Source organism: Zootoca vivipara, chromosome Z2, assembly GCF_965207765.1.
Source record: "Zootoca vivipara chromosome Z2, rZooViv2.hap1.1, whole genome shotgun sequence".
Lineage (NCBI taxonomy): Eukaryota > Metazoa > Chordata > Lepidosauria > Squamata > Lacertidae > Zootoca > Zootoca vivipara.
This window is the reverse complement of record NC_142585.1, coordinates 27,492,170-27,519,604: the sequence shown is the minus strand read 5'-3', so window position 1 is coordinate 27,519,604 and position 27,435 is coordinate 27,492,170. Positions and strand designations below refer to the sequence as shown.

Below are 27,435 nucleotides of genomic sequence, written 5' to 3'. Positions count from 1 at the left end.
TATAATCCGGCCCCCACAAAGTCTGAGGGACAGTGGACCGGCCCCCTGCTGAAAAAGTTTGCTGACCCCTGATCTATACATTATAAGAGGTATTTTACATATTAGTCATTTAATGCAAGATGCAGGATAAAAGTGGCACAGCATGAAGCCAAAACAATACAGAGAGGGGTAGGCAGGGATGTGTGAAAAATGCCCTGGGGAAAAGGTGTTTTAACACTTTCAACCCTAGCACTGCTCCTCTGGTCTGCTTTGGGGCTCTTCTGAATCTGATTTCATGAAAAGGAGAGGAATGGGAAACCCATGGTCCTCCAGATGTTACTAAACTACAACTCTCATAATCTCTTACCATCGCCCACCCTGGTAGGAGCTGATGGAACATTCAGAGCAACTTACATGATATCCTCATCTGGGCACAAGTGCTGAAATTCCTGAGTATGCCATTCCTGAAATTCTATCATCTTTACTACACGAGCTCTAAATTATGGCTTATTTGTATTTGTATTCTACAGTATTTTCCTTCAACAAGTTCAAGGTGGTGTGCATGGTTCTTCTCCTGCCTGTTTTATCCTCACAAAATCCACGTAAGGTAGGTTAGCCTAAGAGACAGTGACAAGCCCAAGGCCATTAAGTGGGCTTTGTAGCTGAGTGGGGTTTTGAACTTTGGTCTCCAATATTCAATGCTAGGGGTAATTTTTATAAAACCTTCTTGACCTAGGAGAATGTATACTATACTTCAGAGATTTCTCCCACCTCTGTAGAAAATGAGCAGAGCTGTCAATTTTGGCTTCTTCTAGTTCTTTGTTTTTACAGCCTAAATGTGAGTTCTCCATATTTCTGCACCAGTTTCTTATTTCCCTTTCAAAAGCTCTCTTGAAAATTCATCAGCAGTTCTCAAATTTTTGCAAGTAATTTTCCCTGATGCAGTTTTGTATGATATTGTGTCCTAATAAATGCATCTTTATGCAAACTTAGTCTTAGCATTTTTGTACACACTTTTTGGCTAGAGAATTGCATTACAATATTCAATGAATTTTGGAAGGATAGCCATGTTGCTGTTTGTGTGTGAATTAGGTATGCAGTAAAATGCAAAACCAAACCAAATTTCTCCTCCATCCCCCTCCCCTCAGCTTCCTTTTTTACGTGGTTCTGCCAACAAGGTTTCCTTACCCTCTTCTATTGGAAACCGACAGCTGAAGTTAAACTTTCTGACCTTTGTGGCAAGAGCTCTGCTTGGAGCAAAGCCATCACATCCACAGATGGATTTTGACAGTTTCCAGTTCTGCTTATTTCCTCTGCATGTTTTAAAGTACGGACCTCTGGGATCTATTTTGTTTTGTGTGTATGCTTTTTTACTAGAATTCTGATGTCTATCAACTGGAGCCAAGTGCAAATGGTAGTTCAGGTGGATGAGCACACTGTAAAAATTAAGGAACAGGGTGCCTCTGAGCACATGCTCTGAGTACAAACATCTGATCAGTATCAGAACAAAGTTCACAAACCCTTTCATACAAAAACTCACTCCTGGTTTTCCCTCGATTATCTTTTTCAGCCACCTAATACGAGGACAGCTGAGAGAGAGAAATGTTTTGGGCTGTTGCTTTTGTTAGAAAACTGGCAATCAGAGACCTACTAGTATATCCTAATCTACCTTCTGCTCACCCCTGTTCAGAAGCCTGCCAATAATAGCCTGAGCTTGAAAGGCAAAGAAAAGTGCTGCTATTACAACCTCATCCCCTTTTAAACAACAACAGCAACAACAACAACAACAATGAAACTACAGGAATGGGAAATCTATGGCACTCAGAGAGAAGCTGCTGTGAATGGTTTTAATTGTGCCCTGTTGTAATTTCATTAGCATTTACAGTGTGGTTCTCTAATAGTATCTGAAGTGTTGCCGTGTGAAATATAGCCCAGCCAAGCCATAACTGAAAGTAATATATTTATGCATAAAAGGATCCAGCATCCTAGATAGCTGCATCCGCTTACATAAGTGCCAAGATAGTGCTTTATTTCCCCCTCAAGGAAAAGCTCAAAAAGCAAGGCTGCATGATTTTCTTGACATTTCCTGACGTATTTACAACACTGGCCATTTCGTCAGCTCCCATAACAGTGGAGCTTATGTAACAAGGGAGGAAGGGCTTGGTGGGATCTCTGATAGTGAACGCTGTCAGTTAAAACATCCTACTCATTGTATATGTTTATGTACTAACTGGGAAAAGTCAGTGTGGTACAGTGAGTATTGAAGTAAGATCATCAAACCAAAAAAGGAAGAAAAAAGAGAGATTTTAATCTCTTCTCAGCTGTGAGGTTCCCTGAGTCACTTTGGGACATTCATTATCTCTCATGATCACCTATCTCACAGCGTTGCTGTGAGGATGAAATATGGGAACAGGAAAACAACCAAGAGTATTGTAGAACTTTAGACAAATGTACTGCGGCATCTGCTTTAGTGGGCTACAATTCAATTCATTAAATGCTTGGAGCATTATCCTGAATTACAGATATATATTATATGCACGTGGCTGAAAGAAAGGGAGACTTATGAACAGTGGGGCCAGGGGGGAATTAAGTGGAGAAAGTCCAGAAAGTAATACCTGTATTATTAACAGTGGTCATTCACAAAATTTAGTGATATAACACACACTTACTGGCCTTGATAAGCTAACTAACACATGTAGTGTGATTTTAAAAATGAAAAGAAAACCTTTGTCCCAACTCAAGCCACATATGAAATAATTTAGTTACTTGATTAATTATAACTCAGCCATTTCAAATTACACTTCCCTTTGTCCAAAAATGGTCATTGCAAGTTGTTGTTATTAATTAAATTTATATGCCACCCTTCATCTGAGAATCGCAGGGCAGTTTACAATATAAAAACATAAAAATTCATAACATACTAACAAACCAAAACAATACCCCTCCCCACATTTTTAAAGGCCATAGATTGTTTAATTAGAGATTTTACTTTCTTGGGTTCCATGATCATTGCAGATGGTGACAGCAGTCATGAAATTAAAAGACGCCTGCTTCTTGGGAGAAAAGCAATGACGAACCTAGACAGCATCTTAAAAAGCAGAGACATCACCTTGCCGACAAAGGTCCGTATAGTTAAAGCTATAGTTTTCCCAGTAGTGATGTAAGGAAGTGAGAGCTGGACCATAAAGAAGGCTGATCGCCGAAGAATTGATGCTTTTGAATTATGGTGCTGGAGGAGACTCTAGAGAGTCCCATGGACTGCAAGAAGATCAAACCTATCCATTCTGAAGGAAATCAGCCCTGAGTGCTCACTGGAAGGACAGATCGTGAAGCTGAGGCTCCAATACTTTGGCCACCTCATGAGAAGAGAAGACTCCCTGGAAAAGACCCTGATGTTAGGAAAGATTGAGGGCACAAGGAGAAGGGGGCGACAGAGGACAAGATGGTTGGACAGTGTTCTCGAAGCTACGAACATGAGTCTGACCAAACTGCAGGAGGCAGTGGAAGAGAGGAGTGCCTGGCATGCTCTGGTCCATGGGGTCACGAAGAGTCAAACACGACTAAACGACAACAAAATATGTAATGAAGGCACGGGATGAGCCTCCCTGGGGAGAGCATTCCCCAAATGAGGAGTCATTGCAGAAAAAGGCCTGTTCTAGTGTTGCTGTCCTCCAGACCTCTTGGGGGAGGGGCACACGTAGAAGGGCCTCAGTTTATGATTGCAGGGTCTGGATCGATTCATATGGGGAAAGGTGGTCTTTCAGTTACAGAAGGTTCTGCAATACTGAAAAGTTCCTCTACTGGTTTTTGAACTCTGTTATTTCTAATGTCAGATTTACATCCATTTAATTTGTTGTAGAGATTCACCTAATGGGGATGCAAATTGTTCCTTCTCTGCTCATCAAATGATTAGCCTGATGCATGGGAAGGGGAAGATTTGTATCTCCATACTAGGCTGGGTGAAGAGATTTAAACCTTTCCAACCAGCCAGCATAGTATTTACCTCCCCCCCATAAGGAATTTTTTTCTTCCCACTCACAAAGCCCCCTCCCCCAAATTTTGGCAGTAGCAAAAAGAAACAGACGGGGCTAGCAGGTAGGGGGGGAAATATGATGGAATAGCAGCCCCTCACCAGTGGTTATCAACTCATCATGTAGAGACTGGCAGACATACACACTGTATATTTATTTATTATTATTATTATTATTATTATTATTATTATTATTATTATTATTATTATTATTATTGCAATTTATATACTGCCCTGTGTGGTACTGCCCAGATTTATATACTGCCCTGTGTGGTACCGTACATCTCAGTGTGGTGTACAACATTAAGAACACATTTTTCAGAGCACAATAATAAAAACATAATAAAAAGCAGAATAATGGACAGCATAATAATAAAATAATCATAGTAACAGCCTCCCACACCCCCAGAGCTTTAACATGCCATAGATTATTTAATGGCCAAAGACCTGGGTAAAGAAGAATGTTTTTGCCTAGCACCTAAAGACATGTAATGATGACGCCAGGCAATCTGGGGACAGCATTCCACAGGCAGGGAGCCACCACCAAAAAGGCTATTCTTGTGTACCTTCTGTACCTCTCAGGGAATGGGGGCATAGAAAAGGGCCTCAGATGACAACCGCAGTGTTTGGGTCAGTTCATATGCAGAAAGGCGGTCCTTAAGATATTGAGATCCTGAGCTGTGGAATGCTTTAGAGGTTAACACCAGCACTTTGAATTGGCCCTAGAAACTAATTGGCAGCCAGTGCAGTTGGGCCAGGATTGGCTTTATAGGCCAAAATCATCTTATTCTGGTGAGCAATTTCGGTTTTTGGTTTTTGCACCAGCTGAAGTTTCCAAACCGTTTTCAGAGGCAGTCCTATGCATAATGCCATTGCAATAATCCAGCCTAGAGGTTTCCGGAGCGTAGGCCACAGGATTTAGGCTATGCCTGTCCAGATAGGGGCATAGCTGGGCCAGCAGCAGAAGCTGACAGAAGGCACTCTGTGCCACCGAGGCCACCTGGGCCTCAAGCAACAGTAATGGATCCAGGAGCACCCCCAAGTTAAGGACCTGCTCCTTAAGAGGGAGTGTAGCCCCTTCAAGAGCAGGCAGTCTCCCATCCATCCGGTCTACAGAATCCCCCTCTAACAGTGTCTCTATCTTATCTGGCTTGAGCTTCAGATTATTGGCTGAAACCCCGATTGAAATGGATCTAGAAAATCAGTCTCCTCCATGAGCCCCTGGATCTGGTCCGCGACCAGCAACTCAAGAACTTTGCCCAGAAAGGGGAGGTTGGCAACTGGCTGGTAATCAATGAAGTCCCCAGAATCCAAGGGTGGCTTCTGAAGAAGCAGTCTTATCACTGCCTCCTTCAAACTCATTTTTCCATGTAGGGGAAACAGTAATTGTGAAGGGTGTGTGTATTTCTTCACCTTAAGCAGGCTCCCAATTTCTATGCAATTATTCCATTTGGTGAGTAATTAGTAAAATCTGGGTAATACGTCAAGGATAGAAGTGAGTGTGCGAGATAACTCTTTTTCATAGCTGCCAAGTTTTCCCTTTTCTCACGAGGAAGCCTATTCAGCATAAGGGAAAATCCCTTAAAAAAGGGGATAACTTGGCAGCTATGCTTTTTACCCATTCTTAGTTTGTTGAGATGAGCCGAGTCGGGGATGGAAGGTGAATCATCAGCAGGTGATTAAATCCAAACCCAGGGTGAGCAGGCATTTCCCAGCCATAGTGGACATCAGTGATTCAGTGATGCATTAGGAAGGAGCCGAAGGGAAAGGGGGTTTCCAGCATCCTGAGGGTAGTCAGAGGTTCCAGTGGGCAGAAATGCAAGATTATGGGACAAAAAGGAGAAGGTATGACAGCAAGCTTGTCAAACCAGCCCATTTCTTTAGGCAATTGTAAGATAATGGTCTTAGCCAGCTACCATGATTAGCATAAACCACAGAAGTTGTTCTGTGATGTAGTCTCCTGTTTAATTGCTGCGTTGTTTTTAACAGGATTGCTTCATTATGGATTTGAATGGTGGACTTTGATTGTTTGCGTAACTGGCTTTCATACATTGTAAGCTACTTAGAAATCTATTTTGGCACCAAGCAGTATATAAATGTAATAACAGGTTGTATCTAGTCTTAGTCATGCATAGAGTAAACCCCTCTGAAATTAAAAGACAGGGCTAACTTAGATCTAGTCATTTCAGTGGGTCTACTCTTAGTAGGATTTAGTTGAGCAGAAAACAATTTACAATAATAACTGATGTAAACAAATGAAGAACGTCTAATAGAATATCACTATGGAACAAGCTGCACTTATATAGGATTGCTGCAACTCGAAAACCTTTCTGAGCTGCATTCAGAAGCACTTAAAATCAGAATAAAGCAGGAAGTGTGAAGGCTAGTTGTGTACTGACGATTTATATTTAGAAAACCAAGAATGGATCAACTTAGACACAGCTTGAGTCTGATCACATGATTTAAAAGAAAAGAGGCTGTTTGGAGTAAGGATGTGCATGTGGGATGAGGGAGGGGGAGTCTAATTATCCTAAATTATGTTATCAGGCATAACAGTTCAAAATGAACTTCGCCAGCTGCAGTTTGTGGAACAGGAGGAGGCTCACTACATGGTGCCTTACTGTTTATGGGGAGGTATTTAGTGCATGCATGTCTTTGAGAGTCAAGAGGCACCTGTTCTCTCTCTCCGATATTTTTACCTGCTCTTAGTTAAAGGGAAAGGCGTAAAAATTCAAAGAACAGCAATGCTAAAGCATGGACAGGGATTCACATAAAAATGTTAACAAGGCAACCTCGTGCCAAAAAACCCCCCTCCAAAGGCAAGTCAAAGACTAAATTGATCAGCAACAGGCACCAGATAACGATCCCCTCACCTTACACCCTCATCTACGTTGCTCTCTCCTAGGTCACGTTTCTTAGAATGCCTCACTCTGAGAAAGGACATCCCCCCCCCGGCTCTTCCTGAGAGTTGAGAAATCAGTAGCTTTCCTTTAAAAACCAATTTCAGATAAGCAAGGGGTAGAAGGGCAGAAGATAAAGAGAGCAACCCTCAGCCACCTAGTGTTTTATTTGGTCTGCTAATAAAAATCAAGTTTTTTAAAAAAGCTCAACAACTTTGGGGTCTTGGTCAATAACTTTCCAGGTGTCCTGGTTTTTACATTCTGAAATATGGCAACACTAAGTTTTATGTAAAGGAAGGTGGTGATGAGTGGTTGGGAGGGCCACAGAAGGCACCTGGCAGTGCCGCTACCTCACAACACACCCATATATAGCTTTTGCCTGCAGTTTGCAGAGTCAGATATCAGGTAGCAGTGCAAAAAGCTCAACTCCACACACCTCCTGCTCCTATCGTGACTAGCTGTGCTACGTATGGCTCCCATATAGCAAGCTCTGGCTGCTGCTGTTTCCAGTAGAGTTTTACGAGCATCAAATTAAGCAAACTATTTGCAGCATCTTCTTATTGCTGACATCCCACACAATCCTTCAAAGCATGGGCGTACCCAGGATCAAAACTAGGGGGGGCAAGGGGAGGGGCCAAGGCATGGAAGGGGAGGGGCCACAAAGTGGGCGGGAACGGCGAACTCGCGCTCCGCCGGGCTGTGCCCCTCCCTAGAAGCAGGGCTGGTGGGCGGAGGCGGAGCCCAGCCCAGCGCGAGTTCAGCGTTCCCGCCCGCCGCGCCGCGCTCTCTGGTTCCCCGCCGCGCTTGGCCTTGCCAGAGGGCGCGACGGGGAGCTGGAGGGAGGGCGCAGCGCGGCGGGCGGGAACGGCGAACTCGCGCTCCGCCGGGCTGTGCCCCTCCCTAGAAGCAGGGCTGGTGGGCGGAGGCGGAGCCCAGCCCAGCAGAGCGCGAGTTCGGCGTTCCCGCCCACTGCGCCACGCTCCCTGGTTCCCCGCCGTGCTTGGCCTTGCCTGAGGGCGCGCCGGAGAGCTGGAGGGAGGGTGCGGCGCGGCGCGGCGGGAATGGCGAACTCGCGCTCCGCCGGGCTGTGCTCCGCCTCTGCCCACCAGCCCTGCTTCTAGAGTAGGGCAGCTGCCCTAACTTGCCCCGTGGTGGGTACGCCCTTGCTTCAAAGCACACATGTTGCTATTTATCTGAATTCCATCATTGGTTTCAAAGCCCCAAAGGGTGGGCATAGGTGTGTTTGTTGTGGTGGGAAACATATGACTTATGAATCATTTTATTAATGTGATTTTTTCAGTCATTGCTAGTTCACCTTCTGTGTTAATTATCTGTAAAACATTTATTTAAAAATAGCTGCACCTCACCTTTCTGTTGGGATCCACAGAATGCTGTGTGAAATAGTAAGTCTGCAGGCCTGAGTGTACTAGTAAAGTGAAACTGGCTGATGCAATACTTTCTGTAGAAGTGCTGGGTCAGAATGACTCAGCAGTAATGTGCTGTCAGTTGATTGGCTGTCAGTGGTTTAAAAGGGAAACCTTTCCAGCAGTGTGGTGGTGGTGTTGTAGAAGGGTGTGGTCAGTGAGAGGTTTAGAGAGTGTATCAACTGCATGTGTATGAACTGCCTGTAGATATTTGTATATAGCTCACAATAAATATACTGCACTAAAGAAACTGGAACTCTTAACATCTCTGCTAAAGCGCTGTGAAGGAATTCGCGACACTTTCTACAGTGGTACCTCAGTTTAAGTACTCAATTGGTTCCGGGGAGCCATTCACTCCCCCAAAAGTACTTAATTCGAGAGCCGCTTCTGCGCATGTGCAAACCACGCAGATCACTTCTACGCATGTGCACGTCGCAGAACCCGGAAGTAAACACTTCCGGGTCCACGGAGTACTTAAACTGAAAGTAATCAAACCAGAGCGTTCTCAAACCAAGGTATGACTGTATTGTAAAAGAAGAGAGTCAGTAACAGCCATGGTCAATAAACACAACCTTAGAAGAAAGGGTCAGCTCAAAGCAATTCATCATTTGAGCAAAACAAGCATTTGCTGGAAAGAAACATTTTAAAGCAGATGGTACAAGGCCAGCAGAGATGGGTCAAGCAAGCCTCCCTAGACAGGGACTTGAATAATCTGGGTATGTCCACAGAGAATGGTCTTTCCCGTGGATTATTATGATTAAATTTCTTAGTGGCTTTTTTTTCTTTTCTTTTTAACAAGTTACTTACAACAATAAATAGCACATACATTAAAACCATCATAAAATAACATGGAAAAATCTAAAACTCATTCATATTTTCAAAAGGAAGAACTAAAAGAACCTACTCTCTGAAGGAGGCCACAGATAATTAAAAGCCAAAATGTTTCTGCCTGGTGCCTAAAACATAATAGGAGGCTTTTTCTCTATCTGCCCCCTCCAGGTAGGTTTGGGGGGGGGTAGCCATTGTTCTGTTGCTACCCCACCCCACCCCCAAACCTACCTGGAGGGGGCAGATAGAGAAAAAGCCTCATATTATGTTTGCAGGGTCCAGGTCAGTTCATATGTGAAGAGGTATTATCTATCAATACTATGAGTAATTAAGAGTATATTGTGGGAACTGTAATATAATATGTTAATGTTTGTTGTTAAATATATTCTTTAATAAATAGAAGTTGCCATTAACAACATTAGAAGAGTCTATGAGAGAGGAAACTTGGCAGCAACGATACTGGAAAAGGAAAACTCCAAGAATGTTGTCCGTCTGCAGGAGGAAGGAATGGGTAAGTCCTCAACGCAACCCCTATGGTGAGTTGAGGCTTTATGTTCAAGAACAGAGACTCCTGTCCTCTGACATAAGAGGTGGCAAAGAACACTCTTAGGGGTGTGTGGTCTTATGCAGAGTCCCACAAGGGCCTTAAACAAGTGTACTTTGTTAAATAAATAAATAAGATGAGAGTTACTTCTCCCTCTCAAGCTATTTCCCCTCAAAAGCACTTACATGCTCCAGAAAACATGGCCCAATTTCACTGAGATGGGGGTCCTCATTGTTGTACTGCTTCTCCAAGTCCCTGACAAAGCCCATCTGAAACCGGTAGATGTCTTCGATGTTGCCAAATATTATCTTCAACTGTTCATCACTGAACATGTCTCTTCTCTTCCGACATTGCTTCAGGTAACCCTATGAGAGAAAAGAGGACACCAGTGGATAAAGATGCTACAAATATTACAAACAAATGTCCAGTGTTCAATTACACTTTTTCCTGAAGCAATGAAACTATTATTTATGCATTCTCTTGCTTTTCAAGGATCTGGAAACCAAGCCTTATGAGGAATGGTTGAGGGAGTTGACTATGCATAGTTAGATTGGAGAAGAGAAGACTGAGAGATGACATGATAACTACAGTATCTTCAAATCTCTGAAGAGTTGTCACATGGAAGAATGGAGCAAGCTTGTTTTTTGCTGTTTTGCTGAACGAATTCAAATGACAAGAAAGGAGATTCTGACTAAACATCAGTAAGAGCTGTTTGACAGTGTAACAGACTCCCTCGGAAGGTACTGGACTTTCCTTCCTTTTAAGCAGAGGCTGGATGGCCATCTGTCATAGATGCTTAAGTTGTGATTCCTGCATTGCAGGGAGTTGGAACAGATGACCCTTGAGGTCCCTTCCAACTCTACATTTCTATGATTCTATGTGTTCTGTTGTGAGGCCCTCAGTAGTGGCACTTCTCACATTTTGGGCTAAAATTTTGGCACATTTACAGAAAAGCTTGACCAGCAAGCTGCAGAGGGAACATGTTCCTCACTGAAATGCTCCATAGGATATGCCATAATGGTTTGGTGAAGTTCCCGAAGGCTGAGCATGACTAATGTGCAGCAGGTTATCACCTGAAAGAGCTACTGCATGGATTTCCCAGTAAATTTATGCCTGTTATGCAAGATGAATGTCATACAGTCACTGCTCATATCCTCAGATTCAAAGGACAGATGATCAAAGGCTGGAGAAGTCTGTGCTTGGTGATGGGCTATAAATAACCTCCAGACCATCTCCTTTTAAAGTACGTTTTCATGTAGTCCCTGTGGTATTGCACAAAGTTGGGGAGTATTTGCAGGAGGTTAAGTGCTAAGTTTTCAGAGTTGTGGGTTGGGAGATAGATGCATTCATCTATCTTCCCTCTTTTTCAAGGAACAAGGAGTGGATGGAATTTATCTAGTGGGTGGCCTGGAACTGTACTGAATTTGAGGTCTCTCAGATAACCCAAAAATATTTTTAGAAAATGCACACAAGTTCATTTATCATGCTTTTCCAGTGACTATGCCTATATTTACAGGGCTCTAGCAAAAAGTGCTATTGCCAGCCAGGGAGGTCCTGCTTCCCTCTGATATTCTCCCTCTCCCAGCACTGGCCCAGTAATGAGCAGCAAGGAGACAACTGTCTCTGGAAGTGAACTACTGTTACAGTGCCTGCTGTTTCCCTCATTATTAACTTGGATGGGTTGTGAACCAGCCAGCAAGCCACCCACCAAGCAAGGTAAAGCTGCCTTTTACCCAGACAGACAACTGGTCCATCTAGCTCAATATTGTCTACACTGACTGGCAGTGGCTCTACACGGTTTCAGGTAGGGGTCTTTCAGAGCGCCCTACCAGGAGATGCCAGAGATTAAACATTGGACCTTCTGAATGCAAAGCTGTTGCTCTACCACTGAGCTATAGTTCTCATAGTGGGGCTCTGTTGTTGATGGTGGTAGTGGTAGTGTGCATGTTGGAGTGTCCACATCAATATAGGTTCAACCTGTGCTCAAGTGAGCACTAACATACTACTGGTTGTCCTCTTGCTGATGATATCAGCAGATAGCCATGATAGTGGCATCTTCTGCTGAAGCACTGTTACTTGTACCACATGTTACAGAGGCCTGACTGGCCTCCACTATAAATCAGGCATTTAATGTTGCCGATTGCAACGGACCCAAGGACTTTGCCACCAATTAATATGCGACAAACCCAGTCCCGGCGTTGTCACTAAACTTTCGGGGATCCGCTGCCACCAATTATGTGACGAAATGTCCTCCCTCTCTATTACTAAAAATGCAACACAGGAATCCATGGGGGAAACCACCCTCCCTCTTCTCCTGCCGCCTTAAGATAAACCCCTTTTACTTGTGGGTTTCTCTGTAAAGAGAGTCTTCCAGCTTACGTGGCCTGATATCATGAGAAACTCTAGGCTGAAAGACGGAATAACCTCCTGCCTACAGTAAAGGGTCTCAGTTTGATTCCCCACTGCAGAAGTTTGCCCTTTCCACTCTGGCAACTTTGTAGCACCCCAGGTTATCCTCCTAAGCCTCCTCAGTGTAACTCTAGGACACAAACCGTTGCCTCTATTCCCGAGGTAAGTTTTGTCCTCTATTGAGCCACCACTTCTGTGAGTTTAGATACCCAGCTGGAATAACTAAGCACATCCACTAACATTTAAGAAAGCTTTATTCAGACTAGATGACTTTTGAATGCGTAATGGTTTCATGTGTACAGGCTCTTAGATCATATTCTTAGTTTCAATTAACAACGGCTAGATAATATAATTCAATTAAACTCCTCAGAACACTTTAAGATCTCCTACGCCTACCCACACTCCCTCGCTCCCACAACCCTCTCCACCGAATTAACTGCCTCCCATCCTTTTAAACTCCTGGCAGTCCTGCCCCTCAGGAATGGAATGCGTCATTTATCCAGGAGGTTGGGGTTTAACTCTCTGCACCCTGGAGTTCTTTTGCCCACCAGGTCAATCCGTCACACCGATCCTATGTTGTGGAACACTCTTAAAATATCCCTTTGGTCATGCCTCATGATGTGGCCTGGGAAGAGTCCTAAGGGGTATGAGGTCCCCCACTCTTGCCAAAAGGCAAGAAACCCATTGCCTCCTTTGTAACAGTGAAAGGCAAGCTCGTGCCAGCCCCCTTGGATTCCACTTAAGCACAGAACAGAGCCGACCAATTTAGATGGAGCCTATAGAGCAGGGGTCAGCAACCTTTTTCAGCCGTGGGCTGGTCCACTGTCTCTCAGACCATGTGGTGGGCTGGACTATATTTTGAAAGAGGGGGATGAACAAATTCCTATGCCCCACAAATAACCCAGAGATGCATTTGAAATAAAACACACATTCTACTCATGTAAAAACATCAGGCAGGCCCCACAAATAACCCAGAGATGCATTTTAAATAAAAGGACACATTCTACTCATGTAAAAACACACTGATTCCGGGACTATCCATGGGCCAGATTGAGAAGGCGATTGGGCCGCATCTGGCCCACGGGCCTTAGGTTGCCTACCCCTGCTATAGAGTGATTAAGCGCTCTCTCTCTCTGGTAGTCATGATGTCACTCTGATTTCAAGCACTTAATCTGGGCAAAGTGAAGTCCACACACACACACACACACACACACACACACACACTCACACACACACCGAAAGTGGCATGTAGGGCATCATGTTGCAAATGGGAATGTTTGCTGCAGTCGTCTCTGGTTTAAAAAGACGTCTGGAAGATTTGTGGCAACTCTCACCTTCTGGCAGGTTTTCTCATTCGATTCCATTTGGGATAATAAAGAGCAGAGTACAAGGCCTAGCAATATAGTTTTGCCTTGACACAGTGGTTTTAATTGCAGGCTAGCGTAAATGGGAGCAATTCCAACAGAGCCATCGGCCTGCTACAAATTCGACCCAGGAGATCCAGTTTAAGAGTATCAGGCACGTTCAGATTCAAAAGCTGCTAGCTTTTGCTAGCAGGAAAATAGGAGAAGATTGGGGGTTGGGAGGACAGGAGAACACACACTGAAGATGCTATTTCTTCTGCGGTGCCGAAAGATTCCTCTGATTAAAAGGGGGTGTAAACAAAATTAAATGTACCTGCTTCTATACTAAAACTACAAAGCTCCCCAGGATGCAATAAGACTGCTACTCAGGAAACTGTCTTACACTGATTGAACCTGGGTCTTTCTGCATGCAAATTAGGGGACACAAGTGTGGAGAAAATGTCTTTTTATTTGCTTAGGTGTTAGTGATCTTTTTTAGACACATGGTTTATTTAACCTGCATGTTAGTGACTTTGTTTCTATGCTGTTCTGCTATTTCATTGATGGTTTTTACTGCTCTTTTACATGTTTGTAAGCCACATTGGGAGCCTCTTCAGTTGAAGAGTGGGATAGGGACATAACAAGCTGCCTTATACTGAGTCATACCATTGGTCCATCTGGTTCAGTATTGTCTACACTGACTGACAGCAGCAGCTATCCAGGGTTTCAGGTGGGGTTCTCTCCCAAAGGCTGGGGATTGAACCTGGGACCTTCTGCATGCAAGTCATGTGTTCTTGCCCTTCTCATAAAAAAGAGTGAGAATCCAGCTTACGTGGTTCAGAATAAAGGGATGATTTGAATAGGAATATAGGAAGGTTCCTTTGACTGTTGGGGTCCCTTCCAACTCTACAATTGTATGATTCTAAGTCAGACCATTTGTCCATCTACCTCAATATTGTCCACACTGACTGGCAGCAGCTCCCAAGAGTTGAAGTTGGGGCAGTCTTTCCCAGCCCTGGAGATACCAGGGATTGAACCTGGGACCATTTACATGCAAAACAGATGCTCTAATACTATGCTAAAACCCTCATTTGGAGGCTCCCCTTCCTATGGAGTGAGATTTGCCTCTTAGCTGAAACGGAGCCTCTCTGAGGTAAAGGAAGGGAGCCCCCTTAAGAGTTAAAGGCAACAGAAGCTGGACAACAGCATAGATTCTGCAGAGGCTGTAAGCAAGGTTGTTAAATTTTAAACTGTGAGGCACACAGCTCAAAGCTGAGTACTTTGATTTCAGATCCCCCCCCTTTTTTTGTTAAAGCAGAGAACATTGAAGCTATGTACAAAGAAGGAAGAATGAGTGTGAGGAAATACTATACAGCTTGGCAAAAAACAGGCAAGAATTGATTGCTTTCCCTCAGAAGCACGCAGTGTTGTTTAAGCAAAAGGAGCCAATGCTGTGGAGTTTGCCACTACAATTCGTATTCAATGCTGCCGTTCAGCTCACAAAGCAGACTTCTTCTTGCACACTGGAATTTCCGTCTGAAATCCTCTCAAATTCTCCTCCTAGGGATGGGAGAGACAGATTTTGGGGGGGAGGGGAGAGGAGAGGGGGGAACTCCTGTTTCATGAGCAGAACACTGCTCATACAAGTCCCCCCCCCCCAATGCAGAACGGATTGCTGGATTCTGAGAATCTGAGTCCCCGACACCAGTGGGAAATGATGCTCCATGGGGGCTGTGAGCATTCACCACCTCTGTTGCTACCTCTAACCCAAGGTACAGTTTGGGTTGTGTGTGGTTTTGTGTTTTTTCAGAGGGTGGGGCAGGGAAAGGTGGTGGAAGAAAAGTTTAACTGGAACCGAATCAGGCACAGCCAACTTGCTATGGGCTTCTCCAATGGCAATGAAATGATTGTGAAAATCATTTGTTGGCCTTCCCCAATACGATTCCACCAGCACAGCCACTACCTTGTGCCAAACAGGGATAAGTAAGAATACATACATACATACCTCACAAATGTCCTTCAGGTGTTTGATATAGTGGCGCTCCGTGCTCATGATTTCATTAATGACATTGGCTCTCATCTGGTCTCGGTTCTGGAGGGTCCTCCCGAGACAAAGGCAGTCAGCAGCATTTGGGTCCAGGTGCCCATTCTGTACTTCACTCGTCCCTTCCTCAACACCATCTTCCTGGTTGACCCATAGCTGTAGGGAAAGGCAATGCAACACTATGAAGTTTAGCTGTTGAGATAAGCCGTTCTTCCTTCACTGTTCTTTCAATTCTGCCTAATGTCTGATGAAACTTCTCAGAAATCTTTACTCCCCACCTCCAACAATTTTTTTAAAAGATTTTTAAGAACAGGTCATGATATTATGGGAATTTGAAGCTATGACTAAATTGACACCTTTAGAGAGCAAAAACAAAGGCATGATAGCTTTTCACTAAGATGAAATAAATTTAATGAGTTGGTTGACATCCATTTGTCTCGGGAGACAATGGAGGAGTGCACCTTTGGGGGGGGGGGTGAAGTCAAACTGTTTGAAGATTACAGAGCCTGCTGTGGCAGTAGAGACTGATGTGGAAGAAACATGTTTTGTTGCAGCTGGGATGGTAAAAGAAAACAGTTGTCGCCAGGAGCAAATTATTGGTTCATAACGTTTAAAGCATAAGGAAAAGCAATGTGTGAATTTACTATGTATTTATTTGCAATATGTCTCCAACTTGACAATTAAAAAATATCCTTGCACATATCCATATTATATGCTTTGTTGAAGCTTTAGAAATGAATAATTGATTGTGCTTTGCAAAGGTTATCATCTGATATTTATAAATTGACAATTTATTATTTTATTTCCCTGCCCACCCCTAGAAAAAAGAAGGAAAGAAGGCCACTTTGCAGAACCTTCTCCAAATGGTCTCCACAGGGGGGCAATGCCCTGGAACAATGCTAGGTGGAGGATGCAATGCATTGTGGGATTGCAAAATGGGGACTAGGATGGCCGCCGAAGTTGTTGCTGTTGCCACCTGCAATGGCAACAAGAAAACTTTAAAAGAAAACAACAACAGAGCTTGTGCTATTGCCACTGCTAATAGGGACCCCTATCACGATCATGATCATCATCATATTTACTACCCATGTACCACCAACAGGTCCCAGGCCAGGTCACAACGATTTTTTAAAATATAGTCACAGCTGGAAACTGTAGGGAGAATTTCTCCCCCCCTTAAGAAATTTGGTGACATGATTTCTGCAGTTTGCACACAAATAGGGTAAGAGTTTTGAGAGGCCATTTGCACAGAGCTCTCATCTATATCTTTTGAGGAAGAGTCTGGGTCCACGGTCAGCTCTTGGCCTCCTCAAAGGAATCCTATATATCTTCACAGGGTACTACTTAGCCATCCTCTCTTCTCCAAGCTAAACAAGCTAGTGCTGTGCCATTAAATAGCCCTTCATTTTTTAAAAAACCAAAAAAAACCCACTGTTCATCAATTAATAAGAAAAGAAATTGCATCTCCAAATGATTAGAAGAGAGGAAAAATTCAGTGGACTCTTCATGGGTGAAGTTTAGGGTTTCTGAGGTTGCCAAAGGGGTGTTTGTGAGTGTCCTTTTGTTGTTGTTGTTGTTGCTGCTGCTGCTGCTGCTGTTCTACAAATCATCTCATCAATGCCTTGAACTCTGTAACTTTCCCTAGTGGCCAGCTTCAGTTAAAGCCTAAAAGACTTCATGAGGTAACTCCTCTCGGGAGGATTTTTCAGATCAGGAAGCACAGCCAGCTAGGGAGGATGCAGACTACTGGAAAATGTTTACTGGAAGTAAACAACAACAACAACACCCTAGCCACCTTGCAATGATAACACTCTCATAACACCAGAACTCATGTATATTCAATGAAGCTGAATGTTGGATAATTCAGGACAGATAAAAGAAAACAATACTGTAATACAGTTATGCAGCATTTCTCTGCCCATTTTCAACTGTTCAAATACAGCCTGCTAAGGTAAGAATCACAAAACATCATGTAATGTGTAGCTTAAGCTGTAAGTCTCAAGTGATTTCAAATAGGAGAAAAGTGTAACTCATTTTCTCTGGACCGGAACATAACTGGATTTTTAAATATGTTTTCTCAGTCGTAACACACTTCATTTAACAGAGTTAATAATAATAATAATATATTTTTACCCCACCCATCTGGCTGGGTTGCCCCAGCCACTCTGGGCGGCTTCCAACTGAATGTTAAAATAATCTATTTAATATTAAAAGCTTCCCTAAAAAGGGCTGCCTTCAGATGTCTTCTAAAAGTCTGGTAGTAGTTTTTCTCTTTGACATCTGATGGGAGGGCATTCCACAGGGCGGGTGCCACTACCGAGAAGGCCCTCTACCTGGTTCTCTGAAACCAAACAGTTAGTTTTATGAAATTAGAAGGTTGATCTTTGATTTTTTTTTTAGTATTAACATATGTCTCCACGGCATTGCTCCTTCTCTCTCTTTCCCTAAGACCACCTAAAAGGCACAGTCACATCAGATTGGACCATAACCATTAAAAATAAATTGGTCTTTTTTATTTCAGATGGGACATAAGTGCAACTAAGGCGGCAATTTTAAAAACAAGCAGTAGGAGCAGTAGGATTATCTTCTGATTAAAGATGTATAGGATTGCACTGCAAGTTTCTCTGGATTGGAGCCTAATAGTGCAATCCTGCGGATGTCTGGCCTTTAGTAAGTAACATTAATTCAACAGGACTTTCTCCAATACAAGTGTTTATGAGCTTGCAGCTTCAGTGTATAAAATTAAGAGCTTTACTCCTTTAGTTTTGTTGATCTGCTCCTTCCCACTTTTTCCCACCAAGATCCCTTAAAAATATGACTAGAAGGCACAATCATCTCAGACTGGTCTGAAAACATCCAACATTTTTAAAGTAGAAACAGTGAGAGGTCAAAATAAGTCCTAAGTACATGGCATGGCATTCTTTAAATTACAATGCTTCCTTCCCATTCATAACTGAAAATGATTGCAGCAAACAGAAGAACTCTGTTCATTAGCAATCACAGTTCCAGCAGCAAAAAGCATGCATATTAAGAAAAGCATGCAAGTTATACTCTGCACCAAAATATAATTTAGCAAGTACAAAGCTGCTGTTGCATTTACAACATGTACCTTTGAAATGGCTGTGTCCTTTTAATTTGCAAAAAGCTCCATCAATTCTTTTCCCCTACAATATATGTTCACCACTCTTCCGTCTGATGATTGTAGTTCGCTAAACAACATTCTTTTTATTACTGTGCCAGTGTTTTCTCTTCCTACAGAGAGCTTTAAAGGTCAAGAAATGGGAGATCTCGGAGACAGCCTACCGATTTCCCTATCTTAGGATTTAAAGACACAGTGAGCATAAAATAGGTTATTTTCAAAATGAAGTGAAAAAATACATAATGGGCCTTTTAAGAATAGAAAACCAATTCTAGAAACTGGGCTAAGCAAGGAAAACAACTACTGTGTACGGAAAAACAAACAAAAAATATGAGAGAGAGAACAAATTACAAATGTCTTTGTTGAGATCCTTTTTTGTTTGATCACCGAGTTCTTTCGTACACCCAATTCAGGGCCATTCCACACATTCTACAGATGTAAACCATAGTCCGCTGCAAATATCAGTGAGTTCTATCCAATGCAAGCACCCTGTTGAATGCGGGACATGCTGGTTTGCAAACAAAATTATCAGGGGACTGGAGCAACTCCTCTAAGAGACATGGTGACAATGTTAGTTTAAGGAAGAGGAAAAAATGGTAAATAAGGGAAGATGTGATGAAAATGCTTAAAATTATGCATCACGTGGAGAAACTGAACACAGAGACGTTTTTCTCCCTCTCATAATACTAGAACCCCAAGTGATCTAATTCCCACCTTAAGGTGGAGCAAGGATCCTTTCCAGGTGCGAACAGTGGTGGTGGCACATTGGTGCCCCCAGACTTGTTATTCAACTGTCAAATGTGTTTTATAATTGTTTTGAACTTGAAAATGTGTTAGAATATTCAACTTCTTCTGAAAATCAGGATATGAAAATGTAACTTGCAGAAACGTGGTGATGTTTGTTGTTATTTCTTTAATCTGAGTTACAAAAGAGTGTGTGCACATGAGAAATCTCCCAGAAAAAGACCTTTGATTACACCCTTCTCTCCAACCACACCTACCTAGAGTTATATAAGAGGCCCACCTTCTGACTCCTAACACTTTGTACCTTTCCAGTGATAGTAAAATTGAGAGGCCATTTTAATGTCTTACATGAGGGAGCAAAAATGAAATGTAGAGAATACAGCTGTCAGCTCTTGTTTTTCATGCCCTGATGCACCTAAGGTAGAACAGGGGAGTCAGGCTGCAAAAAACAACAAAAAACAACAACACTTCCTCCACGATACTGAACCTACTAGTAGTGATGCTAGGGTCAAACAGAACCACTGTTGTAAAGGCAAAGCAAAGCTTTTACTTGGCAGGCTCTGAATGAGTGGAGTAAAAACTAGAGGGTTGTTCTTAGAAAAGGGAAGAATCACACTGTTCCATGCAGTGGAAAGCTGTACCTTTGGGCTTGTTCTCAAATCTTGCTGTGAGTTATAGCCTAGAGACATGTTTTCGGTGCCAGTGTGCGGAGAGTGAAAATAAAGGAGGCTGGTGCACTTAAAACATCATGTCAAACTACTATTGGTGCGAACTGTCGCTTAGAACCCAAAACCATGGCATGAAATTCCAACATGTTGACAGGCAAATAATGATTTCTACTCCCACTCTCCAATCATTTGACACTCAGCTTCATAACTACATTCTAGCCTCTGTGGTACATGGTTAGAGCTTAGCACACTGACTGTCTTAAAGGAGGTCCCAGGTCCAGTCTCCGGCTTCTCCAAATGGGGCTGGGAGAGTCTCTTGCTAGAAAATCTGAAGAGCAACTGCCAGTCAATGTAGAAAATACTGAACTAGATGGATCTGGGTCTGACTCAGTATAAGGCAGTATAAGGGTCTGACTCAGTACAAAGCAGCTTCCTCTGTTCCTCTATGGCTTGTAAATTCAGACATCTCACCTAACCATGATGAAGCACAAGCCCATGGCTTGCAAAGCCACTTCATGCCAAAGTCACGTTTTGGTCTGCCATTTTGATTCAAGATGGTGCCTAGCATCCAAACATTGATTAAGATTGTCGCCCCCATACCGGGATCTCTCATGGCAACAATATCTCAAGAGGTGGCTGAACCCATGCCAAGAAATGGGCAAAGTCCCTCCAAAGTCATATTTCGGTTTGCCATCTTGAATCCAAATGGTGACTGGTTTTCAAAAGTCTATGAAAATTGCTGCCCCTACTGAAAAACCCTCTGGCAAAGTTTGGCGATAATAACTCAAGAGGTGTCCAAACACAGACTGAACAAACAAATGGACAGGTGTGTATACAATAAGAAACTAATTGAAGCTGTGCTGATGTGAATAGCTAGAGGAGGAAGAGCTCTAACACTTACCGGAAAAATAACACTTTCATTGTTCTCTAAGGCAGTAATGTGAACATACCCATAGCCCTTCGAGGGCAGTGCTGCCTCATCCAAGATGGATTGCAACCCTCCATCTGAAGAGACTGGTTTCCCCCATTCATAGCATTGTCATCTTATCTGGATTAAGTGCCAGAATGTTCCCCCTCACCCAGCCCCAAACTGCCTCAAGGTATTGAATCAGAAGTTTAACAGTCTCCCTGGGACACTTAGTTGGAAAAGCAGAGTAGGCAACACTTCAATCCAAACCACCAGAAAACTTTCCCCAGTGGTTTCATGTACATGTTGAACAGCATGTGACATGGGGAGGGGGAGAAGCACCTGAGGAAGGCTGGCCTTTGTCAATCTGGTACTCTTCATGCTGACTGGGGCTGAAAGGGGTTGTAGTCCAAAACTACAGTAGCTAGTGAAGGGTGCTGTAGGACAAGGCCAATCACAGCCAGTTTCTCACTTCAGCATCTAAAGTAAGCAAGGCTGGCCAGACAGTTTGCTGCCTCCCAAGACATCCCACAAATTTGTCATTTACACACACACACACACACACACACACACACATTATTATTATTGCCTGATGGCAAAAGAGGTTTTTTGTGACCCTCTCTAAAGCAATCCCAATTCCCCCCACTTAAATTTTTGATATTTAAAAGTGGAAGCTTCTGATTATCTTCCTCACTGCTGTGCCAGAGGCGAGGCGGGGGGTGGGGAGATAAGCCTTAGTCTTGATCACATAATGACATAGCACAGCTAATCATCACATGCAGTGACTATTTCCCTGAAGCATTCAATAAGGGGTATCACTTCCAGGGAGTCCCACTGTCAACTCTGGCCAAACAGGTATAGAAACAATGCAAAATCTCCTTAACCAGAAGCAAAAGCATTTAGGCAAGGAACACTAGAAGCTGCCTTATACCCAGTCAGACCATTGGTCTATATAGTTCAGTACTGTATTGTCTATACAAACTGGCAGCAGATCTCCCAGGCTTCAGACCGGGTGCCTTCTATCCATATTTGAAGATACCGGGAATTGAACCTGGGGCTTCTGCATGCAAAACAGATGCTCTACCGCTGAGGTATGGTCCCTCCCCCACGCCAGTTCCAGTCTCTGAAACCCCCACCCAAATCATTTCTCTCCAACCTTATTAAGACTTGCAAATGTAATTAAATTTCAGATATTTGTTAGGAGCTTAGGGATTTGAAGGATTGCTGCAGAGTTTTCATCCAGTGTAAGAGGTAGACAGGTTTTTGAGCTTCAAAGGGTTACACCCTGTACAGTTTTAATTGGGCCTGTTGGTCCAGTCACAACACTGCCAAGCAAATCTTCTACGCTTCACTTGCCTGCCTACTCAACCCTGCTAGATGGTTTGCTTTAGACAACAGTGCACTTGAAGAGACAAATTGGGGGTGACATTCTCTTATTTTGTTACCTTATTAGATGTAATCTTCACTTGGATGAGACACTGTTCCAACACTCTTTTCAGTGTTTTGCTGAAGCCCAGACCCCTCCATGGGATATGAGTGTACTTCCTGTGGAGACCCTACTCTAATCTCTCCCATTATGACCTAGGTTGTTTACTGTGAGAGACTGAATGGAAGAGGTATCTTCATTGCAAAAAGCCAGAGATCACATGAGTGGGATCCATGTCGGGGGAGACTTGGATCTGAGAAGTGTCAGACTCTGTTACTTCAGCCTACCTCTGGCTCAGAGGAAAACTTAGAGGGGGGGGAGATGCATTGTCTGGGGAGTCATTGTTCCCTACTCCAAGATCTTGCAGGTCAGAAGATATGCATTGACTGCATTCTGAAGGCTCAGAGTGCACCTACTGATGTAACCTTCACTGCCCCATGCCACAGGAGACAACACTTGTAGAACTAGGCAGTGCGCATTTAAGAAACAGAGAGAGTTCCCCTGAGAGGAGCAAGGATAATAGCAGGTCCAGATCAGCCAGCCTTCAAAAGGCGTCAATATGCTGCAAAGAGAACCATTCTTCCTGGATGACTGCCAGCCAGCACCTGCCATAGTGATCTGTCCAGGGTGCTGAATAAGACTGAACGGTTGTGATCCTCCTGCCCCATTGGACTTGACTATGATCTTCTTGAGATAAACCTGCCCTTCCAGGTAAGTGCCTCTGCTCCAGCCTCTCCTGAAAACCCTGAGCCAAGTTAGGATGAAACAGGGTGTTATACATGTGAACCAAATAGGTGAGAACAGTGTAGTCATTGAGGCAGCAGTGTCTTTCTGGCAGCTGACTCAGTAGGAAAAGAGCAGGAGGTGAAAGACACACCCTCAGCCAGACAAGGTGACCACCCCCTCTTGGGGAAAATTGCCAGCATGCAATTGAGGTTCCTTTGCATCAGCTGAGAGATGAGGAGTAGGACAAGAAATGAGTGCAGCTTGAGGCCTCTTCAGGCATTCAGAAAGAATGTGTACGGGCTGAAATTGGAGGAGGATGGCATGCACACAGCTCCTCTTCCCAATACCCACAATGAGCAGGAAGGTCTGAAGGGAGCATCTAAGCATGTACACATGTAGAAGGCTCCCTGCAACTGGGAACTCTGTTATCCAATCAAGCACACTTAGAAACCTTCTTCCAGTCTTCCTGCTTGATCTGGGAGGATCCATTGTGGAGCAGGGCACAACCTGCACAGCTGCTCCCTCCCCAGTTTGGGCCTCACATTTTCTTTCTAAAGAGAGCAGCCAGGCTTGTACCGGTAGTAACAAGATACAGTATTGGAATAATTTGGAGGGTGCTTATTTGACAAACTGGTAAAATAAAATATGGGAAATAGCACTTGTAAGAAACTAATAAAAATACAACCGGCACAAGGTCTGAAGCATTAAGACTGGTACACGTACATGACTAAACATGAAAACAGAGAACTCCTTTCATATTATAAAACATTTTGGTTAGCATAAACTATACACTGTCTTTTCTACACATGGTGGTCTAGCTAAGAACTTAGTTTTCTATTTGATTGTCATTTTGGATGGATTGTTCAAACTTCATTTTCTGGTTCAGGGTGAGATATTAAAGGTTATGTTTGTTTGATGGTGCAATATGTTGCAAGAACTTAATAATCCAATGATATAGATAGATAGATGATAGATAGATAGATAGATAGATAGATAGATAGATAGATAGATAGATATGACACGAAAGCCCCATGAAAGCACATTCATCCCCCATATGTACTCTCAATTCCTTGTATCTGCTACATGCAAGGTCAGCAGCTGAGGGAGAGAAATTAGCCAAGTTTTGCTGCTGTCCACTCCAGAGGAATAAGGGGTTTAAAGAGCCCTTTGTCTATGTCTAAAAGGGAGATGTGAAAAATGAGGGCTTTGTTCCCACAGCAAATTAAGGTTTCAAGGCGTCCTTTACCTCCATCTCCCTTGTGTATCTCACCTACACAGGAGAAAAGGAAGTGACATAAAGAGGCTCCCTGGCAACTAGCGCAAGGATGCTGAGCCACCACATGCCCACCCCTACACTCAGATGTCCCAAGCACTCTTTTCCCTAAAAAGGTAAAAATAATAAATAATAAATAACATGTCTAGATATTCAAGCCTACAGCTATTTTAAAAAATAACACCTGCATTTACTTGGAGGCAAAGACAGTGGAGCAGGAAGATTCCCACCTACAAGTCTCCTTTGAGCATTTGACACAACTCTCCATTTAGCTGGTTAGACAGAACATTTTCTGCAGCTAACCTCACTCGTGTTGCCTCTCACTGAGCTGCTCTGTGTTTTTGTGTGAGCAGAGTAGGAGTGAGAAACATTTTTGACAATCGTGCTTTTCATATTGTTGTGGGTGGGAGAACTGAGACTGTAAAAACCACAGGAGTCCCTTCAAAGAACAATGACAAGACTGCAGAGCCCAACACTCTGGTCTTAAGATTCCTCCTACCAAGCAATAGTCATGCATAACAGGAAGGCCATCTTGATGAAAAGGAGAATTACATTTAAGAGATTTGCAATGATTTTTTTAAAAAATAAAATATTTAGCAGGATTTATATATAGCTTATTCATAAAAACCTTTAATGGTTTACATAAATTGATTTACATTGAGAAGTGGTAGAGTGGTTAGAGTGCTGGGGTAGAACCTTGAAGAGCAGGGTTCAAATCCTTACATAACCATGGGGGTCAGTCACTATCTCTCTGCCTAACCCACCTCAAAGGGTTGTTGTGGGGATAAAATGTAGATGAGGAAGAACCATATATGCCACCTTCAGCTCCTTGGAGAAAAGGTGGGATAGAAATGTAATAAAAATAATAATAACCTTTGTGATAGGGACAGGGGGTAATTAGGTCCAGCTTTAATTTTAATGTGAATACTCTCTAACTAGCACTTTCTAAACACAGATATCCTTCAAAATTAACAATTCTCTGAATTTTGTAATATGGTTTTTACTTATTAATTAATCTTATTATTCTTATTATTATTTATTAGATTTATATACTGCCTTTTGTCCAATGATCGCAGAATGGTTTACAATATAAAAACAAATAAATAAATTAGAGAATAACAAACAAAAACAATACTGCCTCAGTTGTCCAACCAAAAAGCCACGTGCATATTAACAGGATGTTTACCTGGAAACATATATATCATTGAAAATAACATACAAAAGAAGCAAGAATGGTGGATTATGATGGTTCATTCCCGAAGACTCACAGAATTCATTGGATTCCTGAATGCACTGGGGGAGTTTCTAGTAGATTAGACAGAGGATATGACCCTCTTGAAGCCCTTGTCATGCTGTGGAACAGTTAGATGTGTTGGGCTATTGACATGACTGCCCCGAGCGCCCTCTCTTGCATTGTGGGGCCTGTTGTGTACTTTGGCTCACCAGTGAACTAGGGGCGATAAAACAGGCCAGACAATGGCTAGAGTGCAAATGATGAAAGAAGCTGACAGAGTATGAACGAAACATAACTGTGCAGCAGTCAGAGCAGGGAAGAGGGCTCACTTCATTCAATCTTAAAGTAGCCACCCTGTGGAACTTTTTCATATTGCCCAGGGTCTGTTAACATTTACTTCAAGGAAGTGAGTTTTAGGCCCAGTGTAAATTGTATGCAAGGCACTTTGAGGGTAAAGTCACTCGCTTTTGTAGAAAAATCAATGCCACATCCACACTCACTACATTCAGCGGCGTAGCTAACCACTCGGATGCCTGATGCGGAGGCGTGTCCTGCAGCCTGGGGAAGGGCGATCTGCACCCATAGGGGTGGGGCAATCAACCTGTGGGGGCGAGGCGAGCCTCTCCAATGCCCGGAGCCTCTCTGCTGCCTCCCCCTCAGCTGTAGGGAGGCTGAGGGAGAGACAGTAGCCAGATGCAAGTCCCATGCCGTTTTAGGCAGCGCAGAACTTGCAGGCACCTAAGCCACCATGTCACTCCTAAAAAGTTCCATGAACCCAATTTTTTTAATATAAAAAAAGTCACTTTGTCACACATCCCCTCAGTGATGACACCTGGGGCAGACCGCACCCCCCTTCCTCTGCCACTGATTACAATCCCCAGTGAGGCATCCAGTGCAACATCTGCTTCAACTTATTTAGTTGATGTAGCCTGACAATGTGGACAAGGTTCTTGGGACAATGCAGCCAGTGGCCAGCAACATCTCTCTTCAACCCTTGCCCCTCTTGGCTTCTTAAAGCTTGCCATGGGATTATGAATGCTTGGATACAAGATGTGGGCAAAACATCCATGTGGAAGGGAGTGGTCCTGGCTGTCCTGAAAGTTGCAGTTATCAAACCACTCCTGAAAAAGCCCACCGCGGACCCACTGGCTTGTGACACAATGTGAGAACTACTGCCCAGTTCCAAATACTCTCTTTTTCGGGAAGGTGATTGAGAGGGTTGTAGTGCAACAATTGCATGGTCTCTTGGATGAAACCAATTTCATCCAACGGACCAATTTCAATCTACGTTCAGGCCTGGTTATGGGACTGCATTCATCTTGGCCACCCTGATGGATGGAGAAGGACATGGTGAGTGCAACTCTATTATTCTTACTTTATCTGTCAGCAGCTCCCTGGCAATTGTGCTTTGGGCACCACAGGGTTCTTTAATATTGTTCTTTAATATTGATTAACATATGTGAAGCTGTTGAAGTCACCATTGCAAGATTTGGAATGTGGTGCATCAGTATGCTGATAATACCTAGCTCTCCTTCACTGTAACATCTGAATCAGGAGAGGTTATGGAGCCTTGGACTGGTGCCTGGACTCGGTGGTGGGCTGAATGAGTGCCAAGAAACTGACTCTGTATTTTGGCAAGACAGCGACACTGTTGGTGGGTGTTCCCCAAGTCTGGATAATTGGTCTGAAAGAGGAAACTTGCAATCTGGGGGTGCTCCTGGATCCATCTGTTGTTAGAGGCTCATAGGACATTAGTAGCTAAGAGTGACTTCCACCAGCTTTGGCTGGTACATAATTTACATTCATTTCTGGACCAC

At 43.4% G+C, this 27,435-nt stretch overlaps 1 protein-coding gene across 8 annotated transcripts in view; it reads right to left on the bottom strand.

The window, feature by feature from the left end:
• The window catches only part of ARHGEF9 (Cdc42 guanine nucleotide exchange factor 9), a 338,518-nt gene that overhangs the window by 46,407 nt on the left and 264,676 nt on the right, over positions 1-27,435 (bottom strand). For 7 of the 8 annotated variants that reach the window (XM_088664656.1, XM_088664654.1, XM_088664655.1 and 4 more), the window contains 2 exons: positions 15,463-15,657; positions 9,891-10,070 (listed from right to left, as the gene is read on the bottom strand). In XM_088664656.1, coding sequence (XP_088520782.1) covers positions 9,891-10,070; positions 15,463-15,657 — 375 coding nt within the window. Of the gene's footprint in view, positions 1-9,890; positions 10,071-15,462; positions 15,658-18,610; positions 18,764-27,435 lie in introns of those variants that run through there. The other variant, XM_088664658.1, reaches the window with a different exon arrangement.